Source organism: Silurus aristotelis (assembly GCF_946808225.1).
Source record: "Silurus aristotelis genome assembly, chromosome: 28".
In the NCBI taxonomy this organism is placed as follows: domain Eukaryota; kingdom Metazoa; phylum Chordata; class Actinopteri; order Siluriformes; family Siluridae; genus Silurus; species Silurus aristotelis.
Window position 1 is genome coordinate 7133614 of NC_139601.1, and position 19200 is coordinate 7152813.

At 37.4% G+C, this 19200-nt stretch overlaps 1 protein-coding gene across 1 annotated transcript in view; it reads left to right on the forward strand.

Moving 5' to 3' along the window:
• The window catches only part of lrrn2 (leucine rich repeat neuronal 2), a 54123-nt gene extending 36211 nt beyond the window's left edge, over positions 1 to 17912 (forward strand). Inside the window, exon 3 of the mRNA XM_083534124.1 lies at positions 13858 to 17912. Within this exon, the coding sequence (XP_083390250.1) occupies positions 14079 to 16217 (2139 nt within the window). The 5' untranslated portion in view covers positions 13858 to 14078 and the 3' untranslated portion in view covers positions 16218 to 17912. The remainder of the gene's footprint in view (positions 1 to 13857) is intronic.
• Positions 17913 to 19200: the final 1288 nt, after the last annotated feature.

Consider the following 19200-nt stretch of genomic DNA (forward strand, 5'->3'; position numbering starts at 1 on the left):
GAAACAACACACAACGTGATGCAACACTCCCAACTGTCAACTGCTCTGGAGGTAAGCGCGAAAAGAGCAAACGCTGAAAGGAAACAACACTTTTTTTGGCTTTTGTGTGCAGTACGATTGGTATTAGCCATCTTTTTAAATAGCACATTACATTTTTAGTTTAAAGTCACAGTGTAGACATAACAGCAAAACCATGACACAATTTATTTTTAAAAAACAACAACAGCAGCAAAACTATGGCACAAAACCAAAATCCAGCAACACAAAAAAAAAAAACCCAGCATAAACTTTTTCGTAGTTTCTTGAACATCACATGTTGGCTGCTGATGTGTACAGTGTGCATCTGTCTGAAGAACTGGAGGATGTTTAAGTAATGAAAAAAAACAAATCTACTATAGCTGTCAGTTGAAATCCAATGTTGACACTCACATTACATTAATGACGTTAATGGCAAGCTGGATTATTAAAAACTAAAATATAACTAACTTCCCATTTAATCAGTTTTGATAAGCTACCTACATTATTTGGATATATGTTTATGAGCATTAGATTTGCATGTGCTTTTTGAACACCCCATTCTACATTTAGTCCTCATTTGCTGTTATAGTAATCTGGGAAGATGATCCACTAGATTTTGGAGAGTGCTTATGGAGATTTGTGCTCATTCAGCTACAAGAGTGTTATTAAAGTCAGGTACTGTTGTGCGGTAAGTGTTCCAATTCATCCCAAAGGTGTTCAGTAGGGTTAAGGTCAGAGCTCTATAGTAGGCCACGCAGGATCATGGAGCTTACTTTGTCATGTTGGAACAGGATTGAGTTATCTTAGTGTAAGTAAAGGGAAAATTGAATGATACCACATCCAAGGACAGCCTATACAATTGTGCGCCTCCAACATTGTGGTAACAGTTTGGGGAAGAACCACATATGACTGGATACATCAGGCATCCTAATAATTTTTGTCATTATCGTGTGGATAACATACCACGTGAAAGTCATATGCTGTGTTTAATCAGAAGAAAGAATGTGATATACAATGAAGACCGTATGTATTATGTATAATTGGATGTAGCAAAACTACTGTAGCTAGAACTGCCTTGGAACTACATGGAACAGCCATCTCCAGTACCTTTTTAAACCTTCCTGCTGAGTACAAAAGAAAACTCATAAATGTTCTATATGGCTGGGGCTGTTTTAAGTCTCCTTATTTTAAACTCAAATGTTGGGTAAAATAAGAAGTTTCTCCATTGCTGCTACTGTTTCTGTGTAAAATTGTATGCAAAACCCCCACACTGTTTTGAGAACTTTCCTTTCGCAGATATGATTATGCAATGGAAAACAGACAAAAGGACCCTGACCAGGTTGCAGATAGTTCTTGATTAGCACATCTGTTAACTCTAAACACAGATGTATGAGCACACTGCGTTCTTCTTTGCTCAACTCCTTCTATTTCAAAGTTTTACTAGGAAATAGTTATTCTTTCATTTCCTATAAAAGGTGACTTGCCCTGTTTACATTCAGCGTTGCAAATCGGCTTTTCAGAGGCTGATCCGTCTTTACATCTTGATGCCTCTTCTCTGTCTTTCTTTTTTGAATCTCTTTTGGCCTAGTTTTCTGTAGTTTAAAGTCCATGTGGATTTCAGGAGCAGTTCCCTCAGGTGATGGTCTGATTGAGCTTCTTCTGAGCTAAAGAGGAACGGCTGGGATTGCGAGAGAGAGAGATGGTAGAGATTGGTGCAGACAGGGCCGGAGATAGCAGCCTGATCACATGGGAGCGAGCTCTGACAGTGATGCTTAAAACCTTGCGTTAATGAAGATGAATCCCGGTTCCACAGGCAAGCCAGTGTCAGCATTATTGAGAATGGTATAATAGAAGGTCACCCGAGATGAGTCGCGACCTTCGTGCAGCAAGCCATTGGACCAGCAGGGGTCAGACTCTGAAGATTTCAGAAAGCACAATTGGTGGACAAAAGTATTGGGACATTTTTTCAATTTCTTCTCCAGACTGTTAGCACAAAGTTGGAAGCACACAGTAGTACAGGATGTCTTTGGATTCCGGTTCAATTGAACTAGGAGGCGCAAACCTGTTCCAGATTGACAATCCCCTGTGCCCCCTGAATGACCTTCTATAGGGCTCTGACTTTAACCCAACTGAACCCATTTAAGCTGAACTGAAATACTGTCACCACAGCCCAACAAAATCTAGTAGATCATCCTACCAGGGCGGTATTATAACAGCAAGTTGTACTAAATGACGAAATGGGATGTTTAAAAAGCACACACTAATTTTATGTTCAGGTGTCCCCAAATTTTGTTCATATAATGTAGTTTCCTAGTGAGGGTGGAACACATTTTTCTCTCATTTTGTCTCATTTCCTAACAAATAACAACGTCAATAACCGTGTAACATTGGTGCCATTTAGCATTTCTGTCTAACTGCACATTGGTGTTCTTTGTGCAACGCAATGTAATTATTGTTAATTAGATTTGTTCCTTACATTAGGGCTAGATATTATCTGTTCTTCATTTGTTTCCTACTAATAAGAAAGGAAAGCAAGGGAAGCTCACCTCCTTAACATGGATAAAGAACTCTCTTGATAGAAATTAAAAGTGGATTTTCCTTAGAGTTTTTCCAGGTATACAATGTTTGCTGGTTTACTCTGGAGGGATTGCAAACCATCACAGCCATGGAATACAAAAACAGTGCAATAATGCTTTTAAAATCATAAGAAGAGAAAAACAAAAACTGTAAAGTGTAGGTGTTGCCTGTTCAGTACAGATTAGTATAATAGTACAGACACAACATTAACAAAATACATACACAATGTGCGTAAAGACCTGTCAAAATACCTAGATAATGAACCAAATTATGAATACATATGGCAAGGAAAGATTGCAGAATGCGAATAAAGAATGATTCTACTAATGAAGATTTTTGCAAACATGCAAAGTGAAAATCAGTCTTGAATAAAGCATTTGTAAGGCAATCACAAGGTTTTAAGTGAGGTCACAGTTTTTTGTGTGCATTATAAGACAAAATGTCACTAACATACCAGCCAACACAGAAGCTCTACATACATAAATATATACAGTGGTGTCCAAAATAATATATCTAATATATTGGCATCCTTTGTAAATACAATTAAAGTCGAATTAAAAAAAATCCTTTATTGTTTACTGCTTTAATCCTTCAATTTGTACAAAAAATATTTAGTTCTCATGGATATCCAATAATTGCATACTTGCATATGTGATAATTTTAGTACACCAGGGTGTACTAAAGGGTGTTCCCAGTATTAGTAAAGGTCATTGTATAAAGTATATATAGTGCAACAAACATCCAATTATTTATCTTGACAACTAAGCTGTTTTTTGTTTTTTTTGTTTTTTGTGTGTGGTGGGTGGGGGCTTTGGGTAACAAACACAATCCTCTAAGGACAGACCACTACAGTCTGTCACAGTGATTGAACCACAGTGATGCAGAGGTTAAAACAGTGCGTCTCATTCATACCCTTACTTCATGCTTACTATTTCTGACTATGATGATGACTTCAATTTCTAGCTTTAAAGCTAGTCACTGTACTGCAGTTGTTGCTATGCAGTCTGTCTGCTCCTCTGCACACTGTCAGTAAGAAGAAAATGTGACTAGATTACTGAATTATAGCCAGGTGTCCACAAACCTTTGGCTATATATCAGAGTACCAATGCTCAGACCTCAGAGAGAAATCTGTCAGTGCACTCTGGGTAGGATGGACTACAATTGTCCGCCAACTTAAAAGACACTAGCAAATTATGTCAGATTATAAAAGGGAATTAATACATGTGCACTGTAGCAAAAATTGGTCGTGATTTGTAGAATATTTTTTCGGGGGCCACACCACCTATACACAAATGGTGTCTTTATTTTAAACGTATTCAATATAAAATGGATGAAGAAAAAATGAAAAAAGAATAGAAAAGCACGTTACATAATCCCGGCCCATCCATTAAAATACCAGGGCAGTGAGAACAAAAACAGAAATCCATTTAGCCATATGGCAGCGTGTGAGCGCTGCGAGTGTATATGAGAAAACAGCAGAGCTCTCTCAACTTTCCTACTGACCTTGTGAAACACGGAGGCAGATCACCATGGCAACTCTGCAGCAACCACTGCAATAGCTCCTTCCAAGGAATAAATGACGGCAGCTATGCAGAGGCTAACTGTGAATGTGTGTGAGTGAATGGGTGTGTGCGTGTTTGCAAGTAAGAGAAAACAAGAGGAATATTGCAACTTATTTTTGCATCTAGGACACGAGGCTTTTAAACCACAACAAAAGGCAATCTGCTAATGGATATGATTATACTGCCTTTCAAACTGTGAAGAGCAGATATAATTATATAATCCTCAGACATCTTTTTTTGCCATCCTCTCCACCCTGATAAGCTGCCATCAATTCCCTGCGAGCTCATGCCGCAGGACCCATCCAATTATTATAAAGGTCAATATACTTTGAGAAGGTGAGCGTAATATACAGCGACTCCTCTGGGACAACGAGGCGACGAGGGTGCTGCAGTAGCAGCAGGACAAAAGGAATAACAAATCAGAATAATAAAGTTCATATCCATCACACTCACACTCAATGTGGTGACTTCCTGTGCATTTGCATTTATGCAAAAAAATAAAGTAATAAAAACAGATAAATATGTACATATCAAACTGTACAACAGTCAGCCATAATATTAAAAGCACAATGGCACCTGTTAAGGACAGAGATATATTAGGCAATGTCAGGGTCAAGATTTGAACCAGGTCAATGGTGCAGTAGTCAGACTTTCTCACACTTGGCCACAGGAGATTGAGTGAACAGATCCAATTTCAATTGGCACTGGTACGTCCCTAGATGGTACAGGATGTTTGCGAGTTCGGCATCTACTTCTTCAAAGGTCCATAATCTTCATGAGGTGGACGTGACTGGAGCTGGCCAAACCTCAGGATGCCTCGGGATGGGAAGAGAAAGAGAAGCAGTGGAGAGAAATTAGCGTAGCTGCTGTTCATGATATTAACAGCACAAGTTGATAATGTGCATGTGATCATATGTTCTGGAGCACAAGGTTATGATGTGAGACATATGTTATGTGTAGGCTTTGCTAAAAAGATAAGTTTTTAATCTACACTTAAACTAGGAAAGTGTGTCTGAGCCATGAAACACTGTCAGGAAGACTGTTCCAAAGTTTAGGAGCTTAATGTGAGCACAGAGCTAGACTCCATATGTGTCTGTTTTATTTAAAGTTTAAGAAAATTATCAAAAAAGTTTAACACTGTTCAAGGTCCTTGGAAAAAAAAAACTTCCAAAAGATTTTGAGGAAAAAACTGATGAAATCTTTTCACAAAAATTCTTAACTAGAGCAAAACAAAGTCCCATACAAACAGCAAACATGGCTGGAGTCAAATGGGAACAAAACTTGAAGGGCTGACAACATCCAACAAAAAACAAACAAAGAATCTAAGTCACAGGGAACGTTAATGCACACAGATAAATAGAACACAGGTCGCAATAATTAGCTGTAACAAACAGGGGACAAAAACATCTAGCGGACAAAAGACAACATAAAGTAAGAATTTGTGACAGGTCCACAGAATCCTGACACGCAACAAGTGAACAGTCCCTTCTCAAAGTTGATGTGTTGAAAGTAGAAAAATGTGTGAAAATATGAGCAACTTTAACAAGAGACAAATTTTAATGACTAGATGAGTGGGTCAAAGGATCTTTAAAACATCAGGTCTTCCTAGTATCAGAAGTAGTACATGGAGTGATGAAAGAAAGTGGCCTGGTCTGGTGGATCACATTTTTGTTGTTGCACCATCTGTGGATCCCCAGGTGTGTGTATGTTGCTTACCTGGTAAAAAAAAAAAAAAGAAAAAAAAAAAAAAAGAAAAATACCACCGGGATAAAGTATGGAAAAAAGGCAAGCTGGTGGAGGCAGTGTGATGCTCTGAGGAATGTTCTGTACTGCAAGTTTGGGTCCTGAGTCCAGGTTGATGTTAATCTGACACCTACCACCTACCTATGTAGACACTTTGCAGACCAAGTATAGCACTTCTCTAATAGCTGTGGACTCTTTAGTGCTTCCTGCCACACTGCAAAGATTCTCCAGATCTCAATCTGATCAAGTATGTGTGGGATGTACTGGACAGGCAAGTCTAATAAATGGATGCTTCAAATCACAGCTTACAGGACTTAAAATATATGCTACTAAAGTCTTGCTCCCAGATACCACAGCACAGAGGTCTTGTGGAGTGCATACCTCAACAAGACAAAGCTGTTTTATGTTAGGTTATGACCGATGAGTGCACAAATTCATCTTGTGTGGTGTTTGCGCACATAGTTTCTTCCTAATGCAAATGATAATAAAGTGTTTTGTTCTATGACTTGTGGCAGATATGTGCTCAGCCATGTCATTTTATTTTAAAGGCAACTGTTGCTAGAACCATTAAATCACTCACATCTCCAGTGCTGCACACTTACAGGGAAGAAACTCAGAACTAACAGAAAACCAATTTAAATATGCACAATTCACACATGTGGACACTTCAGATTATCCTGTACTGGAAATAAAAGTTCATTTCCAGACAGAATTTTAGCCAAACACAAATATTAACAATGTAACAGTCTTAAGAACAACATTTATTGCTCTTGGGAACAACAGCTAAAATATGTGGCACACTGAATGCTAATCAATTGTATGATTTATTTTTCAATAGCCTGTTATTCATTCTAATATCGGTTGTGTTCTATTTTCATTGAATTGGTTCATTTTGTATTGAACAGTTCACTAAACAGCGCACCTCAACAGCAATAAAACTGTGATTAATGGATATAAGGTACCACTTAAATAAGATTTTTTCCTCATACCATCTCAGGGAGTTTTCCTCAGGGATGGACTTGCATTCACTTAACTTATAACTAACATATAAATTCTAACTTTATAACCTACTTATCTGTCTAAAGCTGCTTTGGGACATGGCCTGTTGTTAAAAGTGAAATTGAATTGCATTGTATCTGTTTGTAGTATTGTAAAATATGTTTTTGGTATCATGACATCGGAAGCACACAACTGTCCTTTGTATGCTGTAGTAATGCAATTTCACTTGGAACTAACCTGCCCAAACCAACATGACAAAGTGAGGTCCATGAAGACATGCTTTGCCAAAGCTGGTGTGAAAAAATATTTTTAAAAGTGACCTAAATAGCCTTACGTCAACTTCATGAAATACGTTTAAAATGACCTGAAACATCAACTAAACCCCAGACCTCATCTACCAACATCAGTACCTGATTTCACTAATGCTTTTGAGGGTTAAGCACAAATCTCCAGAGCCTCATTTAGAAGTCTAGTGAAAATCCTTCCCAGGTAGCTAGCTAGAAAATAAGATAAAAAAAAAAAACAATCCTATCCAATATGTATGTGTACCTCAGTCGTTGTTCATTTGTTTGCAAAATATTTAAGTTACTCTACCGAAAAATGTGGAGTCTAGTGGAGATGCAATTAAATTTTATTTCCATTTTATACAAATGATATAACAAAATGATTCAAGCCCCACTATAAAACTATAACTATATTTTTAACTATAAAAATCTACAAGATTTTGACAAAATAATCATAATTTAAAAAATTTAAATCCCATATCACATTAACAGTACTTGTTGGATTCTTTTTTAATAGAGCTATAATTCATGTTAGCAATCAGAGTTTCAACACACTAAGGGACTATTGACAAATTGTTCACAAAAAATGTTTCCTGCAATATGGATATAAAAAACTGATCCCTTTTTTGCAGTGTCCTAAGTGTCAAATTAAGAGCTTTTTAAAGGTGACCATAAAGGGAATTGTTCCACCTAGACTTCATTATATAAAAGTGTACCCAATGACCTTTCTGTTGATTGCTATTACAATGCCTCAGTGCACAAGCTGTATTACTGGCCAGAGGGTACAAAACAAATTTACAAATAAATTTCGTTTCTGTAAAAGTGTATAACCTATAACAGCAGTTTTCTCATTCCAGTGGTTCTTCTATTTATTTTATTTTCGGGTCAGTATACATGTATTATAAAACTTACGATGACATCATGACTTATATAAACCCTATATCCACAGACCTTCTTTAGTTAATATTCTTTCTTATTACAATGATAACGATTGTAGGACACACAACTGAGCATTTATCTATCTTCCTATATTCTGTGTAAAAGCTTTCTGACCTTCATCTATGTGTTTATTGGCTATTCTTTTAGATCTGTAGTGTACTTTTTAGTAATCTGTTACATATTTATTCATATACTATATGAAAAACTATGTGTCTGAATGAGCACAAATCTTCACAAACACACTAAAATCTAGTGGAACATCTCTCCAGAAGAGTGGACGGTATAATAACAGCAAATGGGGATTAAATGTGGAATGCCATGCTCAAAAAGCACATACGAATCTTATGGTCAGGTGTCCATACAGAGTATCACGCACTATAATGCCATCTCATTCTTTTTTTTTTATTTCTATCTTTACTTCCACTTCATTACCATTCCATTGTCTTTATTGTGTAATCCAAGCAATATTACTGAAAATGAAACAATTGAGCTCATTTTCTATACTTTCCAAAGGCTTTTTATGGTCTTCAACAAGCCATTTTCATTCAACATTTTCATTGATAAATGATTTATTAAGTAGCTGAATTGACTAGCACCCTCAGTGTGGATTAGGTTTATTAAATATTAAATAAAAGGGGATACTTGAATCAATGTGGAATCCATAAATTGTTATGGTTTTGGAGTGAAATGTTGTTAGTAGTCTGTGCTCACTCTGGTGCTTTCAATAAAGTATGTGTTGTGCTGCGATGAAGTTCAAATGGTTTCATTAAAGACAAAAAGTTTAAAGAGCTCATTTTGAAAGCATATGAATAGACATACAGTTGATGTCCAAGCCAGGAACATTTTTACCATTTTTCACAGGAATCCCTCTGCCTTGTAAATGTTTAAATAATAATTCTGTCATATGTTAAATATAGATTTAGCTCATATTCTGCCTGGATGGCTATTCCATTGACCCAGGTTCACTCTTGTAACTCTCTGGCTAGACATCAAATATTTTTAGGAAAATTTAATATGGCCTACAACCATGGTGAGCAGTTGTAGTTTCCTCACCCTAAGGTTCAGTATTTTTTGCATTTTGAAATGCTTTTTTGCAAGTTTATAAAGAGTTTTTTTCCCCCATTTTTCTTTAATGGCTGTCATGGAAACATGAAGCAGTCAAACTGTTCACCATGTGTTTTTTCACACTCTTTCTTTGTGTAAACTATAGAGATTATTGTGAATTAAAAAGTAAATAAAAATCAGGAGTCCACAGTTACTCAAATGCTTAAATCAGCCCTACTGGTACCAGCAACCATGCCATAGTCTAAATCTCCCAAATTGCATTTTTTCCTACATTTGACATCTACCTTCTGACCTGTATTTGCATGCATTTTCTTTTTGGATTTTAAAATATTTCAATTGTGATCCGTTTTTCCACAGACAAGGCTCCCATTTGCTCTCAATTACTTATAACCCTGATTGATTTCACACTGACCTTTGAAGCAGCACCTGATAGTGCTTTGTCTCTCTGTCTTCTTTGACTTTTTTCCCTCTTTTTGGAATCCTTCCTCTACTAAAAGCCCCTGTGCACTCATGATGATTTTACACAAGTAGCAGTCAGCCAGGCTTGATGGCTTGTAAAACAGTATTGACCAAACTCCTCTTTCAGTCTCTGTAATGGGGTCATAATGGACAGATGTAATTGTTTTTTTTTTTCCAGACCTATTGTACACATGGCATTAACCTTTGCTCTTGCTCAAAGCTTGTTTGAAGTCAGAGGTGAGATTGTAAATATGCTGCTAACCCTTAAGACAAAGAAGCCAGCATTGAATAATTAACAACTTAAACATTACCTATGGCATTAAGATAATGGAACTGAAGTCCAAGTGAAACGCACATAATCAAAACTGTCCTCAAAAACCCCACTTAAATCTTTGCAGACTAGGTGTGATGCAGTTAGCTTTGATAGTAGTCTTGAAATAGCTACTGTGCTGTATCAGATCTTTGTTTCTGCTATACAAAGATTTTTTTAAAACACAGTTTTTAAACAATAGGATATTTTTTCTATAATAATTTTAATACAAATTATTTTGGGAAGTTTATACAATTTTTGTCTTGATGTGGCTGAATATTCTCAAACCTGCATTATAAAATAGATTCTGTTTCTAGTAGAGACATCTCATGCAGATCTATAATAATTCATCATTTTCCAATGTTATTTCCATCATCTGAACAAAATGTCAAATTAACCCTGTAAACTTTTTTTTTACAGATTATAGAAATATCATTGGATGAGACACTCTGCTGGACAGATTACTGACATTTAAAAAAAAAAAATGGTTGTAAGCATGAGTTTAACTCTGTCCTGGAAGTAATTTATAAGGCTTTCTTTTCTTTCTTTGCATTTACTTTAAAGCTTTATGTAAAATTGACCCTCACAATACATCTGGCAGTTGGACTACATTTATGAAGGGGGTTAAATCCATAAACTATTAATCTTTCAATTGTACATTAAATCTAACCCAATGGAATTTCACTGGTAAATATGTGTAATTGTCCAATATTTATTGATTACAAATACCTGTTAATATCTAATAAATTTTTCAGTTTAAATTTAAGGTTAAATTTAAAACTTAGCTTTCATGAACGTTTTATGACTTTTACTGGTTGATTATTAAAATGTAGACAATCAAAGTATCAAAGTAAAAAATTATAAAAAAGGTCTATATAGAAGCCAAAATGTAGACTGAATCTATAGCAAATTGGCCAAATATCATTAGTTTATTTAAATTTGATTAAAAGAAAACTCCTAATCAATAATACTTCACTAGTTATTACACACTTTTTTTTTTTTTCATCTCAAGCCAAATTTGTGCCTAGACTATATGAAGAAAATGTATTGGGACCCCTGACTCTTCCAGCCATATGTGGTTCATTCTCAAACAGTTGCCACAAAGTTTGAGGCACACAATTGTATATGGTGTCTTTGGATGCAATACATTTTCTCTGTGCGCAAAACCAGCTACATGGAGATATATTTTACGAGTTGGAGTGAAAGATCTTGAGTGGCATGTTATAGAGCTTTATAGGCATTAGACTTTGGATCAAAAGGTTACAAGCAAATCCCACCACCACCAAGCTGCCACTGCTGATCCTTTGAGCAATGCCCTTAACCCTATCCTGCTCAGTTGTAAGTCGCTCTGGATAAGGGCGTCTGCCAAATGCTGTAAAATGTCAAACTCTGACTTTAACCCTAATGAGCATGATGAAATGGTACGCTGTCTGAGTCCAGGTCTCCTTATCTCGCCTACACCTGTAGCTGACATTACTAAAACCCTTGTATTTGAATGAGCACAAATCTCTACAAAAGCAAATACTATTGTCTATATAGGTTTACAACTTTACTGACTGATATGAGTACATAACAAATGCACAAATGTCTCAAAGCTTAATAAAAGTAGCTCATCATAGCAGTCTGTATGAGAACAGGTTTCAACAGACAGGGACAGAAGGCACTGCTTCATGGAAACTTTAAAATATGACTTTAAATCTAGTTATTATATAGCATATGGCCTATAATAATGTCTCTCTATGGTACTCTTTGTCTGCAAGAGGGGAAAATGTTGCCAAGTGCACGAGCCATTGTGTATGAAAGAATACTATTATGAACCGACGGCATCCTAGATCATTATTCCGCTCCAGAACCAAAGTGGCTGTCAGTAACAATCTCAAATGAGAATCTCTTTTTCATTCTCTCATCTCTCACTTTTGCCTTACAGCCTTAGAGAATCTGGCCTGATCTATATTCAGTTCAGTACGTCTCATACATTTCATACAGCTTTTGCTCTTTTCCTTCGCCTTTTACATATTTCAAGAAAAAAAGTTCATATTCTACATCATCTCCTCAGATGTATCTATACATGTATCAAATTTGAAATATTTACTCCTGGATGTTTTTCACCCATCAGTCAGCTCTGCAATATTATACAACTGCTACCAGTTGAGAATGTGGATAGTGTTTCTTCTGAGCTGCATGAAGCTAGCCATCTGCATCTTTTAAAACTGCTGCTCATGCTGTGACCCAGGGCAGGGTAACACAAATGGAGGAAGGTGCTATCCACACAGTTCTTCATGCATGACTTCGGACACTCATAAAGCAAATGCTGCTATGATTGACAGAAAGTATTCAATGCCAAAATCTCTCACCTTGTGCACAAGAGAGTCCAGACAATTTATATGTTTCCACGATTCAGATTTACAATCTACAGGACAAACATTGTTCTACAGCGCCATTCGGAAGCTATTACCAGGTCCTTTTGCTGGCACAGAAAGAGTGATTTCATTAGTAAAAATTTAAACTCACCTTTAGGCTGCTTATGGCAATTTTCCAAAAAAAGGAAAGAAAACAATTTGTAACTCTAGCATCAACAACAAATGCTGATAAGACCTAATTTATCCGCAAACAATACACATAGTAAGAGAATCAGGGAACATATAATTCTCACCTGATTACATTTGGAAATTTACCTGGAGGTGTGGGCTACTTCATACAGACACACACACACACACACACACACACACACACACACACTCACACACTGCACAGATCTGCATTCATCAAAAGTGCCGAATTGACCCTCACGCCTTATTAGCACGCGGGTATAGGATCATTGATACACAGCTCAACCAGTAAGGATGGATTGACTGAGTGCATCATGTGGGCCAAGCTTCTGCCTGTAAAGCTGACACTTTGTAAACGGGCTTTGTGGCACAGCATGCACTCTGCTGGCTAGAAGGGGTGACGTGTTGATAGCTCAGGATCACGCTGTTGCTTCCAGTGTGTGTGCATGTGTGTGCGCGTGTCTGTCTGTCTAAAGGAGAACAAATGGTCTCATAGCCATCAGGTAGCTCTCTGGTGAACTGGCGAAGGGAGACAGGGAGTACATTAGGAGTAATTGGGCATTCAGAAGGATAGATCTGCAAGGCGGGAGGAAGGAAAAGAAGGGGTGGGTGTTGGATGCAACAATCAGAGCAAGTAAAGAGCCTTTGCCAATCTGCCACTTAGCTGCAGTGCAGTGATGCCTGGGCATCTAAAACTATGGTGCAATTTAAGAACAAAAGCACTAAAAATGAAGGTGAAATCTTCCTTCTTAAAAGTAAAGAAAGAAAGAAAGAAAGAAAGAAAGAAAGAAAGAAAGAAAGAAAGAAAGAAAGAAAGAAAGAAAGAAAGAAAGAAAGAAAGAAAGAAAGAAAGAAAGAAAGAAAAGTACATTTAAAAAAAGCTACATCCTGGTCTCAGAATGTTTAATGAGTCACCATAAATGAAATCTTTTTGCTGGGCTTTAAAATGTATCTTGGGTAGCTTTATCCAAAGATGGCACCATCACTAGCTACTTAATAGCCCAGTTGCATACAGCAATAAGTAACAGAGACTCTCCTTTTACATTTGCTAACTGGTGATCCCGCAGTCGGACTGCACAGTGCTATCCCTGAATTCATTTAGAGATAATTATTAAGGGATTCAGAAGCTGAAGATTTGGTATAGTGTTTGGATACTAATTCAGATATAAAATTTCTAGCCAGGAGATAACTCCTGTTGGACACTGCAAATTAAATAAAAATTAGTTATTCACCTCTTACTTGTACTAAAAGTAAATTTTGAAAGCCAACAGTGAACAATTGAAATATGTCTGACATTATGGATGAGCAACGACATGAGTAATCTCTAACTGCACTTATTCTCTCTTTGTCAGGTATGCCTCTGGAGTAGTCCTGAAAGCTCAATCGGACAAGGAAATAAGAAGAGACCCAAGGCCATCGTAGTGTGTCACTCCTAAGAACATCAGAGCAAGCCATTCTTTGATAAAGCTTGAAGAGCGGAAAAGATGAAACTCAAGAAATGTAATTTTGGTAACAATTTATTTGCAAAAAACAAGTGAAATTTCAAAAATTTGATAATCAACTTGAAAGAAAAATGAGAGAGATTACAATGATTTTTGTACATATTCACCTCCTGTTTGGAGTTGCTTGCTCCTTGGTTATTCACTCAATCCCCTGGAAAGTACCCTGTCCTCATCAGTGTGTATGCCAGATCAAGCCCTGGTACTCACCCCAGTCTGTTTATAAAGAGGCTCCAACTGTTGACTGTAATGACTTGCTCCTGACTCAGTTGCCCACATCTCTCCCACCAGAGACACAAACACTAAGGCTGCAGAGCAACCTCATTAGTTCAGTGGACCAAAGTGAACTCCAGGGTCTCGCCAATCTAACTGAGCTGGATCTCTCCCACAACAGTTTCATCAGCACCCGTAACTTAAGAATCACTGAACTGCCAGCCCTTTTAAGCCTTCACATGGAAGAAAATCAGCTGAGGCACCTGCCTGAAGCAGCTTTCTCTGGATTGCCTAACCTCCAGGAATTGTACCTCAATCATAACAGGCTCCGAAGTATTTCCCCAGGAGCTTTCAAAGGTTTGAGTAACCTTTTGAGGCTTCATCTTAACTCCAACCACCTAATGATACTTGATAGGCGCTGGTTCCATGCTTTGCCTCAACTTGAAGTATTAATGACAGGAGGAAATCCGGTGGATACAATCCAAGATCTCAACTTCAAACCTCTTGGATCCTTGCGGAGTCTGGTCCTGGCAGGTATGGGCTTACGTGAGATCTCAAAGCGTGCTCTAGAAGGACTTCTCAACCTGGAAAGTATTAGCTTCTATGACAACAACCTGACTGAAGTTCCAAAGGAGGCCCTGCAAATGCTACCGAGCTTGAAATTTCTGGACCTTAACAAGAACCCAATTCAGCTGGTGCAAAAAGGGGACTTTAGGAACATGCTTCACCTGAAGGAACTTGGATTGAACAACATGGAGGATCTGGTGTCCGTTGAGCACTCTGCAATGGAAAACCTCCCTGAACTGACAAAACTGGAAATCACAAACAATCCCCGACTGTCATTCATTCACCCACAGGCTTTTCGGAAGCTACCACGCATGGAAAGCTTGATGCTTAATAGTAATGCCCTGAGTGCTCTGCATCGTCAGACTGTGCAGTCTCTGCCAAGTTTACAGGAGATCAGTCTGCACACCAATCCTATTCGCTGTGACTGCCTTATTCGCTGGGTGGGGGCAGAGGATGACAAGCCAGTTCGATTCATTGAACCACAGTCCACATTCTGCTCAGAACCGCCAGAGTTAAAAGCAAGACGAGTAAAAGACGTTTCTTTCAGGGAGATGGCAGATAGCTGCCTCCCTTTGATTGCACCAAGCATATTCCCATCTTACATTCAAGTGAAACATGGGGACAACATAGCCCTGCATTGTCGAGCACTGGCAGAACCAGAACCTATTATTTACTGGGTCATTCCAAAAGGTTTAAGGTTAACTCCCTCCACAAAGTTTGGACGCTACCAGGTTTTAACAGAGGGCACTTTGGAAATAGTTGGTGTCACTCATGAGGAGGCTGGCTTCTACACTTGTGTCGCACAAAATCTAGTTGGAGCGGACACAAAGACTCTGACACTAAAAGTGGAGGGATCCGGCTGGGCAGAAATAACAAATAATAAAACAAATGAAGACAGCCTTAAGGTCCATGATGTTACAGAAAGGTATGCTGTCCTTTTTTGGAACACTGGCTATAATATCCCTGCTGCCCGAATCTCTTGGTCAGCGAACGAAAGCATGGAAGACCACCACAAGCACAGCACGAAAATATTAGCTGGCACTAGAGGCTTCAACTTAACTCGCCTCCAACCGGGAACCTATTATAAGGTTTGCCTGCATATGGGGCCAAATGATACCTCCTGTGTCCATCTTAGGACTAAAGAGGTGCTTCTATTAGTTCCTACTGCAGACATCACCCCAGTATTTCTACTGGGTCTATCAGCTTTTTTCCTCATCCTTTTGGCAGCCAAAACTTGTCATGGAAGGACAATATATGACTGGAAAGATTTTGAGAAACCCCATTCCATTGTTTTGACCCAGGAAGCAAAGGCTTTTGTGGCTCCCAGTTCACTTCAGCAGTACAAAGAGAAAAACTCAGATGGCAGCAGAAAGGTGCTCAGTGATGCCATGCCTGTGCAAGATGTCCCGGGTCCTTCAAAACAGGTGTTTTAGGATACACAATGTGCAACAGTTCAAAGGAAATGTGTCAGAGAAGCCGTACAAACTTTGTAAAGCTACTCAAACTACAGCTCACACTCAACACTAACAGTCCACTGGACAAAAGCATTGCTTTTTTTTTTTTTTTTTTTTTTTTTTTTTGCAAGATTACAAGTGTCTCAATTTTGAATACAGTGTCATAATATGAGAGTTCATTTTTTATTTATTTTGTAACGGAAAATATACAGACCATATATGTACAGTGAAAGCTTTTTACATGTAACCGCAATGTGGACTGAGAAAACCGAGCAGATAGTGCCAACTGTAAGAAGGAACTGTCAAGTGTTTTTAAGTAGATTTAGTTTTACTTGAAAGTTACAAGGAAATATGAAGTGCTCACTTATTTTTCACATTGCTGAATACACAGAGTTGACAGGTGGGTAAAGAAATTTTATGAAAGACATTCCAAATGTTTCTCTTTTGTTGACAATTTGGGAAAAAACATCTGTTTTGTTTTGTTTCTTTTCCTTTTTTTTTTTTTTTTTTAAGGATCACATTATCCTGGTGTAAGTTGTTAAAGAATTAAATGTTACTTTTCTATTAAAAAACAAAAAAAACAATACTGACTTTTTCAAATAAAAAGGGTCTAAGCCTAGATACTGAAAGAATATGTAAAATACAGAAGGGTATTTTTAATATGTTGCGTAATTGTACATCAATTATTTCTCTTTGATATTATGGGCCATATTCAGTGCACAACATGAAGTCTGAACTATAAAGAGGTATCTTCGTCTCAGTGTGTGTGTGTGTGTGTGTGTGTGTGTGTGTGTGTGTTTGTCTTTTTCATGATGGACACATCTATCTATATATACATATTATATAAATGATCAAGGACACAAAATTATGTGCTAATCAGGGCTTGTTTGGTTATGGATTTCTCTTTTTCTCACTGAAAACCAAACAACAATTTTGAAAGTGATCTGCCAAAAGACTGATTCTCAAGTTACATTCAGCCCTGAACAGCTTCATTGTGACAGCTTTATACATTTTTGGATGGAGACAGAAGGATACACCCCAGGACTCTGTAAGGAGTATTCATATAATTGCCAACATGCTGAGTACAACAAATGAAACAAGTCCTATTGTTATATTTCTCCTTTTTTTTCGCAAACGCAATGGAGAACTGGATACAGCTAAGGACATATTAAAGTGTAAACAAAGCGAGTTACAAAATGGTTTTCTTGATCGACCGATTGTCGTCTTGCCTGGCTTAGTCAGGGACAATTCTTTGACAAAATGACATCTACACCTGAAGAAATCTTACAAGGGCAAAGGAATTCATCATTTGTTAACAGGATCGTCAGCAAGGATTGTGAGCTCTGCTATTCTTCACTTATCTAGTGCAGAGAACCCCATTTTCTACAGTGTCATTTATGGTTAAACAGCGGGTTTGTTTTGAGTTCTTTGTCAGTTTGTAGTTAATGTGTCCCTTTGTTTCTGAATTTCTTGCCTAACTGAACTGTCTCTTCCCCTTTTAATTCTATTCTATTTGATATAATTCGTCAGCTCTTACTTTCTATCACCTCAAATCTGTACTTACACTAAATCACCTTGAATTTCCAGTCAGTGTTCAGCTTCCCTTTCAGAAATTATTTAGAAGGCTGTGTGTTAAATTCTATTTTGAAGTATTATTAAACCATTTTAGACTGATATCAGTGTCTTGATTCATTGGTCATAGCTTGAGAATATTTGAAACCTGAGAGCAAGTGCAAATCAAACCTTCAAAACTATAAATGTAAGTTTATGTCAAAGTCAAAGTCACGGGTACAGTTTTATCTCGCCGTTGCACACCAATGAAATAGTTCCTGGAGCGATTTTACTTTCAGTTATAATGAGCATAAATATTCATCTGCAGAACAGAGCATAGCTTTTTAAAGATCACACAGAGAAGAGCCCCAGGTAGGTAATGCTTCTTTTTTCAGCAACATCCATCTACTATAAGACAGGTCTTTACATCCAGTTTTTTCAAGCATACACTAATGAATGTGAGTGCCTGTTTTTGTCAAAAATTGCTCTAAATTGAAAGAAAGAAGATGAGGAGGATGGGAGAGAATTCAGACACTGATATCTCACTTTCACATTGTTGTTCAATATGCGCTGCACACAACTTTTTCACCATGTGGGATTTACAGCAGCATCTGGTTAAATAGTGAATTGGGGTGGGGGGTTATTGCCTACAGACTGCCTGAAATAGCATTTGATTTGAATTTAATTTTAGGACATGCTTGGACAAGTTCCTTATCTGATCTAGCTAAAAGCAGTTCTTTGACAATAAAATAAATTTTTCTTTTTAAGCTTTTACTTACAAAAAAGAAGAAGAAAATGCATCTTTTAAAATGAAAAATGTAGTATTATTAAAATAAATTGTTTGAAAAAAAAATTGTATGAATACTAGGAACTTCATTAAATTAGACAGTAAAATATACATATATTTTAACCATGGAAAGTAGTGATGCATCATACCAGTTACCTTATATTTAATGCTTCCTGCATACTCAACTGTTCTCCTTCTGACCTATTAAAGGTGGAAATGCCAAAGAACAAAGCTCACCGCATCACTGAAGTCTACCTCCTGCAGTTAATGGAGCCAAAGTCTATTTTCGCAGCTAAACTGTTACGATCGTGTCACAGGAGGCGCCCTACAACGTTAGAACATGACTGCGTGAAAGACAGGGTTGCCGATTCGATGGTTTTAATGAATGACACAGTCAGTGCAATTTCCTGATCAATGAGAGATAACACCTCAGGCTGAATTTCATTACCTCTCAGGCAAAATACACAATTCTTTTTTAACACAACTAATCATTAAATGAATGATTGAAAACTACATGTATGATAGAGGCAAATGTTTAATTAGTGTCACGTGTAAGCTGATATCCACCAATATAAATGCATATCGTCCTAATTCTTTGTCCCTGCTATAGAGCTCTGACCTCAA